Here is a 17057-nt window from a genome sequence, read left to right as displayed (position 1 = left end):
GGAATACGGGATCACAGCATTACTAGCAATGTTGGAATACATAAATGATTACACGTTTCAGTAATTACAAAAGGAAATACAATAACAACAAGCAAAACAAAACCAATCAATCGTTATCTTGTCTATGCTGATAAGAGATAGGACCTTTATGACCTTGATATTTAACCAATACTGGAATCTCCTTTGGCATCAATGCAGTATTTTTGATTGATCTACTGTATCTTATTCAGTTTTCTCTTCAATTCAAAGAGGCTTTATTAGCTTGAGAAACATGGAAACAAACATTGAGAAAGCAAGTGTGAAATGAAACAATCAAAACTAAGAAATGTATGTACAATTAAAATAGAATAAAGAAATGTGTAAAAAGTGTCTCATATTTACCTTTTTCAATCGCATATAAATGTAAAAAACTTGAAAGGTAACTTAGAAAGAATACAAAACAAAACATTGTGCATTTGCTGTTAAACTATATACTGTATATACATGTAAATAAGGATAATGATCTATCTATATCATTTCACACACATGGTGGAGAATTACTTTCTACGTTTCAAAGGCGCTCTGCTGATCCAGTGATCCTTAATTAGCTAATCAAGTACTGTTTGACAACAATACTAATCTACAACTGTACTGCATACATGGGCAACTGGCAGCCCATATAAATAAAAATGTCAGTTTTCAGGATTCCAATTAAAAAATAGCTACAAAATAATTCAGGATTCCAATTCAAAAATAGCAGATCTACAAGGTCAAAAAAAAGTTATAATGGGTTTGTATAGGAAGGTCCTGGAAGTGGGAAAATGTGGGGAAATGAATATCAAATATCTAAATACTGAATGAAGAAATTCAAAAAATGTCCTGGGTGTTCCCAAAACCCTGATTAGATGATGAAATGACCAAAAGTTATTTTGAAAGTGGAATATCCCTTTAACGTGTTAAGTCAGCTTGGGAGTCCTTATAGATTTGTGACGCTATACACATGGAAATTGAAGTCCTCTGACCAACCTTTATGCTTGACAGAGACTTGTGAAAACATAATATTTGAACAAACGAGGCACTCCCAGGGAAAGGGTCAAATGTAATGCATCCATAAACATGCATATTACTACTTCTGGTCCCAATCCTCCATTCTCATATAATCTGGCACATATGGAGTTGAACACAATTTCAATTGTATAAATCACACTGATGATCAAATGTCATGACACCAACCTCATGTTCATCTCATCTCATCTCGAAATGCAGACTGAAGCTACATCCGAACAAGTTCAACGCTACCACCCTCTGTTCACACACACACACACACACACACACACACACACACACACACACACACACACACACACACACACACACACACACACACAGAGAGAGAGAGAGAGAGAGAGAGAGAGAGAGAGAGAGAGAGAGAGAGAGAGAGAGAGAGAGAGAGAGCACACAGAGAGCACACAGAGCACGCCACAGTCTGTTTGCCGTGATTTCACTCTGACTGCACTTTGACACTGTCGTGACACCCCATTTGCATATTTCATTGGATTAGCCCAGGAAAAGAAACAGAGAAATAGAGTCCTTGTCACGAAGAAGAAGAAGAAGATGTAGAAGAAGAAGAAGAAGAAGATGCTGATGATAAAGGCAGAGAGAGAATAAGAGGCATTCGCACATTGAACAAATTACAGAACAAACCTACAGAATGTCACAGAAAAAAAACAGAGCTGTTTTCGATTATTTACGTTTTATACTGCAGAAAGTGTCTGTTGGCAGGCAGCCAGTACTCTGTTGCACATCGTTTCTCAAAGGCAGCATGTACTTACTATATGTTGCATTTCTGTGCATATCAGGAGGAGTTTTCATTTTGTGGCACTCAACTCTTTGTATTGTTCTGCTTTTACATGTCACACTAAGCATTGTATCATGAAACATTCATGGCAGTGAAACATTGAAAACATACACAAAGACTAAATAAATGTTCTGTTTAGGGCAGGAATTCCCCACTGTAGACTATGAGGAATGCAAGGGAGGTTGAAATACATCTTGGTTACAGAGACTGGTTGTGTTTTTTATACATTTTGACACTGTCGGGGTACTATATAGGCTATAGGGCCTCATCCACAGATCTTACCAATCACACTAAGGCTCTGTTCCATTTAGTGTAGCACAGTGGTTCTCAAGCTAATTCATTTCAAAACTCATAACTCTGAGAGTGTACAAATGTGGTCTATTTTGTTCCATTTGTACACTCCCATAAAGGGCCATTAGGAGTGTTTCCAGTGAGCCAACATGCACCATATCAGCACCCTGACTCTGTTTGACCAGAATGGAACAGAGCCTTAATTAGCATCATTGGAAACTAAAGACCTGTGAAGGAGGCAAGGAACAGCCATCTCTTTCCAATATGGCTGCATATGCGTTCACACTCAGGGGCCCAGGGCTCACTGTGCACAGCCCTGTGAGGGTCTGTGGCGATGTGACCATGCAGAGCTATGGAGGCCAAAAGCACGGAGAGCCAGGGGTGTCGCACCGAATTCTGGGCCCTGGGTACAAGGATTCACAGCGGGCGACCCATGAAATAATGTTCTTCATAGGGGAAGGGGGTTTAGACTGGGAACACATTATTACGCATTATTTTGTGCTTTAACTATTGAAAAATAGCAGATATACACCGAGTGCCGCGCTGCGAGTTTATAGATCTGCTATTTTAGAAAAATCGTGAAAATTTGTGCAAGTCTTTGAAAAACCTATGTTTCTATGTCAGTGGTGCTCAAACCTTTTCACGTCAAGGACCCCCAAAATGATATGTTTTTGGCCACGGACCCCCATCTTAAAAATATTCAGTTCCAGGAACCCCCCAGGAGCAACATTTTAGTTACAAATGTTCACTTTAAAAATACACATATTCAAAGATTTGCACACATTCTCATGACTTTTCAAAAATAGCAGATCTACAAGATTGCAGCGCGGCACTCGCTTGTATATCTGCTGTTTTTCAATAGCTAAAGTATAAAATAATTAAGGCCTCGCTCCACCTTGGGCCCTGGTAACTCAGTCCCACTTCCCCCCCTTGTGACGCCCCTGCGGAGAGCGAGGGATGACTGTCTCAGTGCAGGATGAAGGGGAGGAAGAGGAGAACAGAGAGGGCACGCGGAAGAGAGAGAGACGAGAAAAGCAGGGGGGGGGGGGGGGGGGTACAGTGTACGAGGATGAGGAGGGTGCCAACATGTTTTATTTCCGGTTGACAAGACGCCACGCTCTCGCTCGCCCTGCCCTCCTTCTCTAACTCTCTCAATCCCCTCCTCTCTCTCTCTCTCCCTCTGTCTTTGTCTCTGTCACTTTCTCTCTGTCACTTGCTTAAGTGAGTTTAAAGGCATATAACGTTAAAAAAGGAGAGCTTTACTGGGTTGTGAATGAAAAATAAAGGATGAGTTTTCTTTACTTTTCCTAGGATAGCTGGGTGATATTTATGAGTCCATGAAAGCATGCGTATGCATGGATGCAAGGGTGTGCGTGCGTTGCTATAGGGCACATTTTTCCTGCCTCTCGTTAGGTCCTGCCATCTCTCTCTCTCTCTCTCTCTCTCTCTCTATGCCAAGGGGGAGGGATGAGGTGACCATGGCAACCATGTCGGGACAAATTAACTTCATGTCCTTAAAACAAAAACAGTATACGTGTGTGTGTGCGTGTGTGCATGTGGATAGGGGGAAGCGTGTGCATTGGGTGGGGGTGGGATGCCGTTGTAGTGGGGATGGTCTACACGCATGTACATGCAAAATCATGTTGTCACTTGCTTACCTTGGATGACTACCCCCCCCCCCACACACACACACACATACACACACAACTCCCAGAAAGAGGGCGGGCCTATGGAGCCTCATGCACTGTAAATACATTAAATTATGAAATATTTATCTCTTATGAATTACCACTTTCGCCTGTCTCCTCCTTGTCCAGCTTCCTTATTCTCTCTCTCTCACACTCTCTCTCTCTCTCTCTCTCTCTCTCTCTCTCCATCCCTGTGCGGTGGTATGCCCCCGGGCTACACTATGGCACAAACCCTCTCTCGCCCCCTCCGCTCTCTCTGCCCCTGTCACCTTCGATTGCTCCATGGAACTAGACGCAGTGCCTCAGGCAAGGGAAGAGAGGAGAGAGGGAGCAGAGAGAGAGAGAGAGAGAGAGAGAGAGAGAGAGAGAGAGAGAGAGTGAGTTAGGACAGACAGACAGACAGACAGACAAACAGACAGACAGACAGACAGACAAACAGAGTAGAGGACAGGAGCGATGCGAAACATAGAGAAAGGACAGGAAACGGGCCAGAGTGAGAAGTGTAAGGGCCCTGGGAGATTGAGAGGAGAAGGGCAAAGTTTATGTCTAGGAGAGAGAGAGAGAGCGAGAGAGAGAGAGAGAGAGAGAGAGAGAGAGAGACAGACAGACAGACAGACAGACAGAGAGAGAGAGAGAGAGAGAGAGAGAGAGAGAGAGAGAGAGTTTGCGGGGGGACTTGAGATGACACATAAAGAGGGCATCTTTGTTTACAATCCACACACAGTAACATTTTGCGTGTACATTTTGCTCTGAGTGTCGAAATGCACTCTTATGGGTCCTCAGAGTCACTCGAGATTTCACTGCACAATGTCATCAATAGGTTTGACAATTGATCCTGTACAAAGAGCGACAGACTTTTGCTAAAGGAATCACTTACAACAGTTAATCACAACTCTTGGAGTGTACAAATGTCCATTTGGTTACATTTGTACACTCTCAGAGTTACACATGGATAAATGAACGCAAAGGATTTGACTGTGTGCGGCTCCCGCGGGCCTAGAAATGCCTGACTTTTCTGGGTCAGCGGTGGTGATGCTTGTGTCTCGTTCGAGTTCCGCTGGCTTGCTGTAGTATAAGCGTTGGAATCTCTGCTTCAGCTTCAGATGCATGCAGGTGTCAGCTAAGATGTTGGTTTAAAATGTTCATCATGATTGGGAAAATCTGTCTGGGGACAAAGTTCAGAAAGGAGCAATATTGCCTGCCTTCATTTCTTTCAAGGTGCCCTTGAATAATGCACTTAATGGAGTAGTTCACCCCCAAAATGATTTTTTTTTTCTATTGATTAGTCATGCCATGGAGACTTGAGTTAATATTTTTTTGTATTCATTGCATTCCTAAGATGCACTAGTAAATGTACCCCCATTGATTCTAGATGGTGACCCAAATGCATGGGCCTGGATGGGGATGCAAATAAGGCCCTGGATGGGGACCCAAATGCATTTGGCTCAGAATCAATGGGGGGTAAATTTAGGGTCAAGGGTCAAGTAAATTTACCCCCATTGATTCTCACATGGAGCCTCAAAACACAGATTGCATTCTTTTATATCAGGTTGGTTGATAACTTTGATGAGAATCTGAATTTCCAATGTGTTTTTATTATATTATTATTAATTTAGGAAAAGAAATGGGGTTTTTACTCGACCCACTGTTTGGGAAATAGTGGAATAGGCTAAATTAAACGATTGTTTTCTGTTGCGCAATGTGTGTAACGATGATGACGCACTGTTGTGTCAGTGGGCAGGTGAGGACGGGTCTCTCTGAAGGCTATACCTTATCTGCAGGTTCTGAATCAACAGAGATGCAACATCTACATCTTCTCTGCTCATAAGGAATCCCCTCCTGCCCCCAAGCGTCAAATGTGTTATATGGATGTTCTTAGAAAGTAAATATAGTTCCATTTTAACAAAAATGTGCAGTTTTGAGATATGCTAGCCTCGGAAACCCAGGCATTTTATTTTGGCGATAGGAAGAAAAAATAGAGATATGCTAATAAAACATCTCGATCATTTTTAGACATAGACGGACCTACCATGAATTATTGACTGGTTTATTGGTTATGCTGCTTTGGACAATCAAATACACACATCCTGGATTCTGTGGATGTTATCTAACAACGACACGTTTTGATCCTGAATGCTGACATAAACCCAACGGGACATACTTACAGGCGCGCTCCCGCAGATGGGGAATGGGGAGCTGTACCGCGCGCGTTACCGTGTCAACGTGGCGGTTCGAGGCCAATCAGAATGAGTCGAGGACTCCGTTAGTCCAGGCTGCTACTTTCTATTGGTTGGCGGTTCCGTCAGGACGTCTGTGACTGGTCGACCGCACTTGAGTGGCACCTCCTCCCGAAAAGTAGAGTTTAAAGACTCCAGAGTGAGTGCCAACGCGTCCCTACTACCGTTTTTACGCACAGTTTTAAGTTGGGGTGCGCCAGGACGTCCTGCAACAAACTGGTAAGTTAATTTCATCCAAACCCTTTCTCTAGTCTAGTTAGTACATTTTATATAGTTAACGATATTTTATTTTAACTTTTGTGATTCATCTTTCATACAGTAGTAGACGATGCATGTATTGTTCTTTTTTCATCAGACTATATGCCCTTAGATGGAGCTACTGTTTGTCCCCATCCTCTCTAGCCTCTATCAAGGCTTAATTATGTTCTTTTTAAAGTCATAATTTTCGGTTCATTCATTTATGTGAAACCTTTTCAAGTGAGATTCATAATTTGTATATTAAATGAATGATCTCCAGTTGATGTTTTCTGGATCAAAGCAATGTATTCTCATAATGGTTCTCATATTGCTTCTTCTTGATACTGAATTACTTTTATTAAAAATAAATCAATGTATGATAATGAATGGTTTTGTTTTTAAATGCATTTGTATCTATTTATCTCTCCAACCCTCTCTCTCTCTCTCTCTTATATGAATTGAGTACAAAAGGACCCCAATTTAAACAAGCCTTTCTTGTGGTTTAAATCCTTTTAGTTGACCTTGTATCAGTGGGCTGTAGGCTACTGTCCTGTACTTTTTCCCTATGCAAGCTTCTAATAAAGTATAAATTCAATCAATCAATCTCTCTCTCTCTCCTGCCTCCTATCAGCCAGTGATGTTGTTGCTCAGGTTACTGGGGTCTCTCTTCCTCGTCGTGGGCGGAGCCTACGCCGTCCCTGCTAAGGAGAAGCGCATCCACCGCCAACCCGACCTGAGCGACCACGCCCACAAGGACGGTGAGGGCTTCCAGTATGACCACGAGGCCTTCCTGGGCAAGGAGGAGGCCAAGACCTTCGACCAGCTCACCCCCGAAGAAAGCAAGGACAAACTCGCGTACGTCCCACTTGTGTATTTCGGCATGAAATTAAAGGCTATGTCGCTTAGTTGGCAGTGTTCTCATGGGAAAAGGTGTTTGTTTGTCGAGTCAATTGGTCTGCAAGTGGGTGACATACATACATAGTATCTCATGGGGTCACAGACAAAGAATAACTTCCACAGAGGAATGTGGTGTTATTTGATCTACACTCACTGACTGGGAAACTTTTTTTGAACCTAAATCCCATTGTTGTGAGGAGAGAAGATCATGGTGTGTGGGGAAAGAAAATTGTATTTCTCAGTCAGTGTAATGCTAGCCTCGGAAACCCAGACTTAGTGTAATGCAGAAGTGAAGGCCTGATGATGCCAAACGTGTCATTGGGTGTATGGAATGTACACCTTTACGGTGAGTTAAAGATGTATAATAGTGGCGCTCCCAGTTATTGGTCACTTAACCACAATACGTCGCAATGTTTGTGGATCAAGAGTACCTGTTAAAATGACTGGAGACCAAGAATAAGTCAGAAGGCAGTGGTCCACGGGGGCTGATTGTCCACACTGGGCTATATGCTCCAGACAGTCTTGAATATATACTGTTGCTCATTGAGCAGTGAATGGTCGTAAGATTTGCCAGAGTGTAGGACTCCACTGTCAAAGTGAGTCCCTACCACAGGTTCCATTCAGCCCTTTGCTTTTTGAGACAGGACTCTGCTTCTACAATATATTGCAAGCCAAGCATCCTTGGGGCTAGTGGAAATATTCTGCTCTGTGGCTTGTTAAGGCTGCAGTCCGTAAGATGTATGTTCCTCCCACGACTCGAACCCGGGTATACCACGTGAGACTCAAAATGTGTACCACTGAGCTAAGCCAGAATCGGTAGGACTCGATATTGTGCTTTGATCTTCAGGCAGACCTGTCCACCAGTAGTATCCCTACCTGAACTCGGACTCAAAATGTCTCAGTAGAAGAGCGGAGAGGCCACCTACGAACCACTGCAGATGTCAAAAAATCTATTAACCAACTCAGATGAGTTAAAATAAAAATGTGTTCATTCAAATTAGTTCCAGATTTCAGCTTTAACACACAGCCGTATTGCCTGTATTGTACAAAATCTGTTTTGTATTCAGCTCCACAGCAAAATGGTTCATCTTGATATCATCACTCATGGGGGTTTGGTCACTGTGCCTTTGGGAGAGAGATGTTCACAACACATCACTTAAGCTGCCCTGAGCCTGATCATTAGGCAGAATGTGAATTCTTAAAATAGGAATTGTGCCTTTATGTTCAGAGGCCAGTTAATGTGCATACCAGCTGTCACTGACCTTTGAAAAGATTGTGTGCCTGCTGGGACCCTATTTGTTGTTAGATTACATTGAATACAGAATTCTACAACTGCCTATAATATACAGTAGGTGGAGAAAGTGAATCCTATGATCTGAATCCTATGATCTGAACAGCTGCCAGTCACCAAATACCTGTCGGGGGTCTTCTGACACCGCTTTGCGCATCGTCCTCCATTCAAATGGACGTAATTAAGTATCGCAAACTGCCGGGCACACCAATTCAAATCGATTTTGCGAATTAAGCACCTGGGTGATGAAATATACAGTAGTCATTCTTATACTGTACCTTCTGTCATTGGGCTATAACTTCTAGTTGTTGAAATAGTGGTCTACTTTTGCTGTGTAACACTGCCACATGACAAAGTATAAATCAGGCTTAACTGCATCTGTTCTCCGCTCGCAGGAAGATCGTTGACCGCATTGACACAGACAAGGACGGCTATGTGAGCCACGGGGAGCTGCACTACTGGATCAAACACCGCCAGAGGAGGTACATCGAGGAGAACGTCAACAAACACTGGGATGAGTACGACAAGAACAAGGACGGCAAAATAGCATGGGAGGAGTACAAAAACACCACCTACGGCTACTACCTAGGTAGGAATGAAGGAGAGAGAGAGAGAGCAACGGAAGGAGAGAGGAATTCAAGAAAGTTAAATATGAATGAGCGAGAGAAATAAAATGGAAAGACATTAACAAAGAAAGATAGAAATAGAAGGAAGGGGAGAAAGAGGAAGAATGAGAATTCATATAGAAGAGTGAGAGAGAGAAATTAATGATGAAGGGGTGGTGAAACTTTAAAAGAACAGTCCCACCCTCTGCAGGGTTTTTGAGGGTGGGACCACATGGGTGAGAGAGATGGTTGTAAGGTTGTAATTAGGATTGGGCATAGCGCCACAACCAGGCTACCACTTAGTTCCACTATTGTCGGTATCACTTACAATTTTTCCAATTACCACAGGAGAGGCTGCTGATCAAACTCCAGTGGATTTTCTTTTCTTAATTAAAACGAAACATAAAAGCACCCAGATTATAAAGACACGTTTGACAGATCCACCAGTGACTTCTCCATTGCAAATAATTGTGATTGTTGACTTTTTCTAGAGGTTTAATGCCTTAGTTATCTTTAGTGTTTAGGCTGGTTAACCTCAGTCACAAGTAGATTTATTCTGCATTAGATAATGTATTAAAGTGTAAATGATAAATATTCTTGCTCCAGACAATTTCCTGTGTTTCTTTTTTTAATGCCGTCTTTCCAGATGAGGAGTTTGATGATGTGGATGACAAGGCCACCTACAAGGCCATGCTGCGTCGTGACGAGAATCGCTTCAAGGCAGCTGACCGCGATGGTGACAGTATTGCCACCCGGGAGGAGTTCACTGCCTTCCTGCACCCTGAAGAGTTTGACCACATGAGGGACGTTGTGGTGCAGGTGACTACACCACTGGTTCAGTTCATGAGATTATGATGAGATTAGTGGAGGAGACATGAGGAGAGAGAAAATGAGATGATATGAGATGAGAAGAGAAGAGCAGGGATGATAGATGAGATGGCTGGGAATTACCGGTAGATCCTTTTTTTATGACAGCAACACGGAATAGGATTTGGATCAAGCTACATTTGAAAAAAGAACAAAAATGAAATATAACTATAAGAATTCTAAAGCACTTAAAATGAAATGTAAAAATAATAATAAAGACATCCAAGTAGCAAACCAGCAATGCACTGCAGCGCACATCTTAAGAAGAGTATCATTTTACACAAAATGTGTTTTGCAAGAATCTGCGTATTTGTAAAATTAATTTCAACTAGCCCTTACCCGTTCAAAGATATGAGCTCCGAAATGATGTGCAGTGTGTGGGTTATGGGGTGTGCACTGTGCACACAGTATATGAGGGATGGAAAGTAACTTTAACTGGTGCTTGCATGATAATATGTAGGAGCATCAATGTAAGAAATACCCGTTTCGTTTAATGGCTATAGAGATACTGTGTACCGATCTGCATGATTTTTGGACAACATCTGCCAGACAACAGCCAGACAACCGCCCACCCGCCTGCACACACACACACACACACACACACACACACACACACACACACACACACACACACACACACACACACACACACACACACACACACACATAGCTGGTTAAACATGTTGCCTCATGCTAGATGCAGAACAGATATGCCTCATGCTAGATGCAGAATAGATATAGATACACCATAAAAATGCTAATATACAGCATATGATTTGTGAAAGTGACAAACGGGCTTCACAGTTATGTCAGGTGTGTTCATATGCTAATGGTGATGCGATTTCAGATCAATTGCTCCAGCCACTGAGGAGAAACGCTGTGACAGACAGACAGACACTCACTCAGACAGACACTCACTCAGACAGACAGACAGACAGACATTCGCAAAATTATATGTTTGATAAATGTTTCCATCTTACATAATTAAGATGGTGAACCTCTGATTTGTTAAAGGATTGAAGGAAACACTGTAGAAAACATGTATTAAAAACTTGATCCTAAAGTCTTTGGGGATGACATATTTGGCAAGTTGCAGAATATTAAATGGAAACAAAAAAGATGGCCTATTATTTAGTTTAGTTCAAAGAATGCTCCCACAAAGAATGTGGATGTGGCATACCAAATAGCAAATCATAGCAAGGTCATGCTTCAAGCATATTTATATTTATTTACATTTTGTTTGTTTGATTTGACATAGCCTTACAGTATAGTACACTAAAATGAATTCGATTATTTTCTCTTTTAGGAAACCGTGGGTGACATTGATAAGAATGGAGATGGAAAGATTGACATAAATGAATACATAGGTAAGTGTACTTCCCTATTACTATGTACAGTATCCGTTTCAGTTATTAACAGTGGCATATCTACACATTGATGTGCTTTACTGCAGCAATATTTACTATGGATATGCAGACTGAAGATGCAGATTCAGATTCTGAAACGCACTTAAATCACAATAAATTAAATCATGGGTAGTGTTTTTACAGTTTACCAACATGCGTTATGAGTCATGACTGAAATGCTTGCTTCACAGTAGCATGCAAACACAACTTAACACATAAATTCGGCACCGTTCTAGTACACTCAAAGGCTGGAACCTAAGCTGAGCTTCAAAGTGATTGTGAAATGATTGCAACAAGGAAGTGTGTGTACAGTATGTCACTCTGACCGTTAGGACTGAAATCACTGTATCATCATGACATACCACTGTATTGATGGCTGATAAGGAGTGTGAGAGACAAGTCATGTCTTGGCTGATCCACAGGGGACATGTTCACATCGGAGGATGGAGAGAGTGAACCTGAATGGGTCCAGACCGAGAAGAAACACTTCTCAGAGTTCAGAGACGTCAACAAGGTAAATGACCCGGACCGATATTTGTTAAGCCTACACACTAAAATCTGCTGTTTATTTTCCATTTGTAAAGGCTCTTGCACACGTCAGTCAGTATTTTTTCGTCCGAATTTGTCGCACATAAGCATTCAAAATGTGTTTGATTGCGTTGTATTATAGATAAGCTCTATAAACACCTGTGCCTTACAGGATAATGAGCAGGGGTGGACTGGGCATCTGGCATACCGGCCATATGCCCGGTGGGCCGACTATACAAGTGGGCCTGTGGGCCAGTGGGCCAAAAAAAAAAGTTTACAAGGATAGTTACAGTAATTTTTAGGCTGGGCGGCCATAAGTGGAGAGGGCCAATCCTTCTGTAGCACAGGCCCACAGAGCAGAGAGACATCACACGATTGGCTTGTCTATCATCTGAATATCTGCCTGGTAGCCAAATCACAGGCTACTGTGGCCCAGGAGTCCCACCCAAACATGAAACAGCTGATACAAGCCCACAAAGCGCCGCTGCCTCGATGCGTTGTGGGCTTGTAGATTTTCTATGTTTGGTTCGCGCTGGTTGTGGTGGTCCGGTCTGCGCCAAGATGCCAAGTCCCTGATAATGAGAGTGGATATTTACGTACTGTATGTCTGGTGTTTAGGACGGTTACCTGGATAGCAGTGAGGTGGCTGGCTGGATCCTACCTGGAGAGGTGGACCATGCTGACAATGAAGCCAAACACTTGATCCACGAGACAGACGCAGACCGGGTATGTTAACACGCTCACACACACACGCACACACACACACACACACACACACACACACACACACACACACACACACACACACACACACACACACACACACACACACACACACACACACACACACACACACACACACAGTTAACAGACACACTCCTCACTAGATTTGGTAGACTGTGTTGCAGGCAGCCAAGGCCTATGGCTAGAGGTTATTGGACTGTGGTAGGAAGCTGAAAAATACAGACCTAAAGGTATCGGGCAAAATGAGTGGAGCACAAAACCAAGGGAGACATGGCCAAGCCAGGCAGCAGCACAAATAAAAACAAATAGCTCCAGCAAGACAAAAAATAACAAACATACAACTAAAAACACAATGTACAGATACAGCGAATTGTGAATTAAAACAATCCAGCTCTGTCATTCTGGATTTAAAAGCATAGAACATGGATGAATTTCACAGGTTTTAAGTAATTCTGCTTTTAGATACTGCCTGAAAGCAGAATTACAGAGGACATTCCATTCTCTTTGTGGACTTTATGTGAGCAGAGATGTGGCACCAGTCTGCATGCTAATAATGACTGCAGCGTAGTCAGAGTAGCCCAATTTATAAACTGTGGTACGGGGGTGTTGTTTGACGTAAAGACAAAATCAGGTCTTTTTGTCAAGTGACACCGTCGTGCAACAGAGTATAAATGAAGCTTCGGTCTCGTCTCGGAGTTCTCTCGCCTCACCTCACACATTACTGCAGTCAGTGTCAGCACTGTCACAGCTAATAAGGAACATAATGGGAATAATTGGGGGTAATGACCTGTTAATTATAATGAGATTCTCTCTGTCTGTTTCTTTCTCTCTCAACCTCATTTTCTGCATTTGTTTCTCCTTCACCTCATTCATCGGACTGCTCACTTTCCTCCACCTTGTGCTTCTATTCTCCTTTCATTTTCAATCTCTCCCTCTCTTTCTCTCTCTCTCAATCATGACATCAATGATAATGGTGGCATCTCAACAATCAAAACACGTGGCAGGATGAGAAAATAACCAAGAAGGAGATTCTGGCCAATTGGAACATGTTTGTTGGGAGCCAGGCGACCAATTATGGAGAGGACCTGACCAAGAGACATGACGAGCTTTGATGACATCACAACTTGGCCAAGGGGGGATGGGATGGGGGGGGGGGGGAATGGAGGGATACAAGTAACTGTGTTTAGCCTATTTTTTTATATTTTCATATGCAACAGAGAATGCTGCCTGTTACAGAAGATGTTATTTTTCATAGGTGGGGTGTATGGGTCATGCTAGTGCTGTCTACGGTAGGGGTTCGTATTTGTAGTGTGATGTTGTGTACACATTGCAATGGGAAGGGGATGGGACTGTGGAGATAACGTTGTTTACATGTGGAGATTACACACAGGCACTCACACTGTGGTTTATGATTCACATACCGTGTCCTCAAAGACACGCGTGCACTTGATTCGCACATAATTTGCAGTCACAGGCATGAGTGAATGTCTGTTTATTGAGAAACAGAAACACACACACACACACACACACACACACACACACACACACACACACACACACACACACACACACACACACACACACACACAGACACACACACACACACACAGGGGCAGCTCACTGAACTCACTATGCTCCTTTTTTCCTGCACAATAGAAGCTATGACAAAACCATGATACACTCACAATTGACACTCCTGTCAAAGAATAGTCCTTTTCATAGATATTATGGTACTGCCTGTGGCAAATTATAAACATGACATATCATGATCTGGGTTGAGGACAACGTAATATCTATTGAAAGAGACAATAAAGGCAAAATGGGAAACAAAGGGAAGGGGGAGCCAAAGTGAAGGAGACAAACGTGATTCGCTCTTGTTCATTTTTCTCTCTGTGAAAATTAAATAAAGCCATGTTGGTTTTCAACTTATGGATTTTTTTTAATGAATGGGTTTTCAGAAATATTTTTTTGCTGTCGGTTGAAAAAAAGTTAAATAATAATTTTGCTAGTATTTTCACTACTTATGTGCGACACTCTTGCATGACAAAGAAAGCAATTAATGTATGAAAAAATGTAACACAAAAGGTTGAAATATAGAGATACGAGCAATGATTTGCAAGATATAGTTACAAAGACGCATTGTTATAGCTTCATGGTGATGTACTTTAGGAGCTAATGAATGCACCACAGCATGCCATCCAGTCTAGTGTGTATGGTTGTTGCATGCTACATTCATCCTAGTCTATTCAGAGAGGCACTCACTGCTAAGGGTGCAGTAAATACAGAATGCAGTTACAAAGTTACCACACCCCGCCATTCATAGTAGTGTCCTGTATCAGTATCTTACAGTTCTAATTGGGTCATGGTACAGGAATACCTACAGAAACTATTGGCTGCTGACTTCAGGGTCAATGCAGAATTAGTTTAGCAGTTTAGAACCTCTGTCCCATAGCTTTCACAAGTTCCAAAGTTAGATGTATGTTTGGTCATTGCCATGAGTGATGAGTAATATATGTTAAAACAGTAAATGATTGCACTTCAATTCTCAGTAATTGTAAGTTTTGTAGGTGCCTATATTTGCCATACTGCTCAAGAATTCACGTGACAAAATACCCGTTGTGATGATCAGCTATTCTTCAACGATTCAGTCAGTTGTCAGCTGAGTAAGCATCCTCATATTGAAAGATACCATTTTAAAAATCTGATTCAAAGTGTACAATGTATTTCAGTGTGAGTAATCTCACCTTCCTCAAGCTGAATATTAATTGTGTTTGTTCATATAGTGGAAGTTACATTTACCATCATGTTGAGAATGAAACACTCTGATTGATTAGCAGTGGCCTTCTGGTTAGAGCGACGGCCCTGAGAGGTCGGAGTTCGATACCTGGACGGTTTTGGAAAGAAAAGGGGACCTAGTGCGTAGTAGTGCCTCCTGCTTGGCTACTATCTGCCTCACGCTATAGAAACAGGCGATAGGCTCCTGACCTTGTCAGCAAGACTTACATGTAGTCCTACAGTCAAAAGTTATGCTAAAAGGATAACACAAAATGCCCCAGGAGGGCATGTTTCCATTGTACTCAATTGATAAGTAAAGACATACTGCAGAGGATGCTACTATTACGATGCTACTAAGTTGTTCAAATAAGATAAGCCTAATTGTATTGAGGTGAGCCATGCTTTTAGGTTAAGTAAGTTTGGGTAGGGAGTTGAGATCTTCAATGTCTTTTGGTATTCCACATTTTGGTGGATAGACAGTAGAATGTGTTTTTCCCTATGTTTGAGCTACATTTTTTGGGGAACAAAGTACTGTATGTCCTGTAATGTCCCAATATGCTCTGAGGTGAGTCTACTTTTCTACTAGGAGTATATTAATCAAGTATAAATGAATGAACTGGTCCCTTACACCCAACACTGTTCCTTCTCCTCTACCCTGCTGCGTTTCTGTACTCTTGTCAGGATGGCCGTCTGACTCTCTCTGAACTTCTGGATAAGATTGACTTCATCAAGATCAGCACCATCACTGACTATGGAGGCATGGTGGACCATGATGAACTGTAATCATTACCCTCTCTGTCTTCAACTTTTAAACATACGTTAACCACTTAAACCCTATACCGGAGTGATATATTTTTTCTACATTTAATATAATTTCTCCAAGGTTTCTATTCGAACATGGATGCTGGGGTTCAAGTGGTTAAGGTCTTATGTTTTTCCTTTTCAAACTGAGCAAATAAAACAAAGCTTTGGGAAATTGAACAGGAAACTGGTATGCCACCTTCTGGAAACCTGGGACTAGTTATACACAGTCTATTCCTTAACATATCATCATACCAAACTATACCCCAGCCCCATACCCTGATGCATGTCAAAGGGGATTTGTCAGATTACATTCCCATGGTATGTGAGAAAGAAATATGAATTGTTAACTTAAGTGTACAAATGGAACCATAAGGGTCCATTTGGTTCAATTTGTACACTCAAATTTACAAATGGATAAATGTAACACTCAAAATGTATGTATTTTGAATTTGGCTTGCCAAATGAAGGGATACAAATAAATTAGATAATTTATTATGCCAGAAAAGCTCAGTCTTCAGTGATCTCTCCCAAATCGCTAGTAGTCAATATACAGTAGCAGTTGCTGGATTGTGGATCAAGCGGTCGGAACATAATAATAAGTTGACTATCACATTTTACCAGTTGTACACATTCATCAGTTTCGATAAACCAATGTCCCTTTAACAAGCTACCATCATTAGAAATGTGTGTGAGTATTACCATACTGCACTGTGTATGTTTATTAACAACAACTGTATTAAATGTAAAACAGACCAGTCAGTCTCTTTATTTTTCATAAATGTTTTCATAAAAAGAATAAAGGTGTCCAGTGTCCACTGACCTGTGGAAAAGAACATTAAAGACAAAAAAA

At 41.8% G+C, this 17057-nt stretch overlaps 1 protein-coding gene across 1 annotated transcript; it reads left to right on the top strand.

Moving 5' to 3' along the window:
- The first annotated feature begins 6131 nt into the window (after positions 1 to 6131).
- Positions 6132 to 16960, top strand: rcn3 (reticulocalbin 3, EF-hand calcium binding domain). The gene is made up of 8 exons (XM_080723723.1): positions 6132 to 6272; positions 6922 to 7145; positions 8874 to 9067; positions 9730 to 9902; positions 11257 to 11317; positions 11779 to 11870; positions 12503 to 12610; positions 16085 to 16960. Exons 2-8 carry the CDS (start codon positions 6928 to 6930, stop codon positions 16184 to 16186), a joined length of 948 nt encoding a protein of 315 aa, XP_080579849.1. The 5' UTR covers positions 6132 to 6272; positions 6922 to 6927; the 3' UTR covers positions 16187 to 16960.
- The last annotated feature ends 97 nt before the right edge of the window (positions 16961 to 17057 follow it).

The sequence above is a fragment of the Nannobrachium achirus genome (assembly GCF_963921795.1).
Source record: "Nannobrachium achirus genome assembly, chromosome: 4".
NCBI lineage: Eukaryota > Metazoa > Chordata > Actinopteri > Myctophiformes > Myctophidae > Nannobrachium > Nannobrachium achirus.
The sequence above is the reverse complement of the archived record's forward strand: the minus strand, read 5'-3'. Positions and strand labels throughout refer to the sequence as shown.

Bases quoted from the DNA above. Each gene is read 5' to 3' on its own strand.
- rcn3 (XM_080723723.1), top strand. From the start codon at position 6,928: ATGTTGTTGCTCAGGTTACTGGGGTCTCTCTTCCTCGTCGTGGGCGGA. The intron at 7,146-8,873 runs GTACGTCCCACT...CTCCGCTCGCAG, and splicing joins GAAAGCAAGGACAAACTCGC to GAAGATCGTTGACCGCATTG. The intron at 11,871-12,502 runs GTAAATGACCCG...TCTGGTGTTTAG, and splicing joins AGTTCAGAGACGTCAACAAG to GACGGTTACCTGGATAGCAG.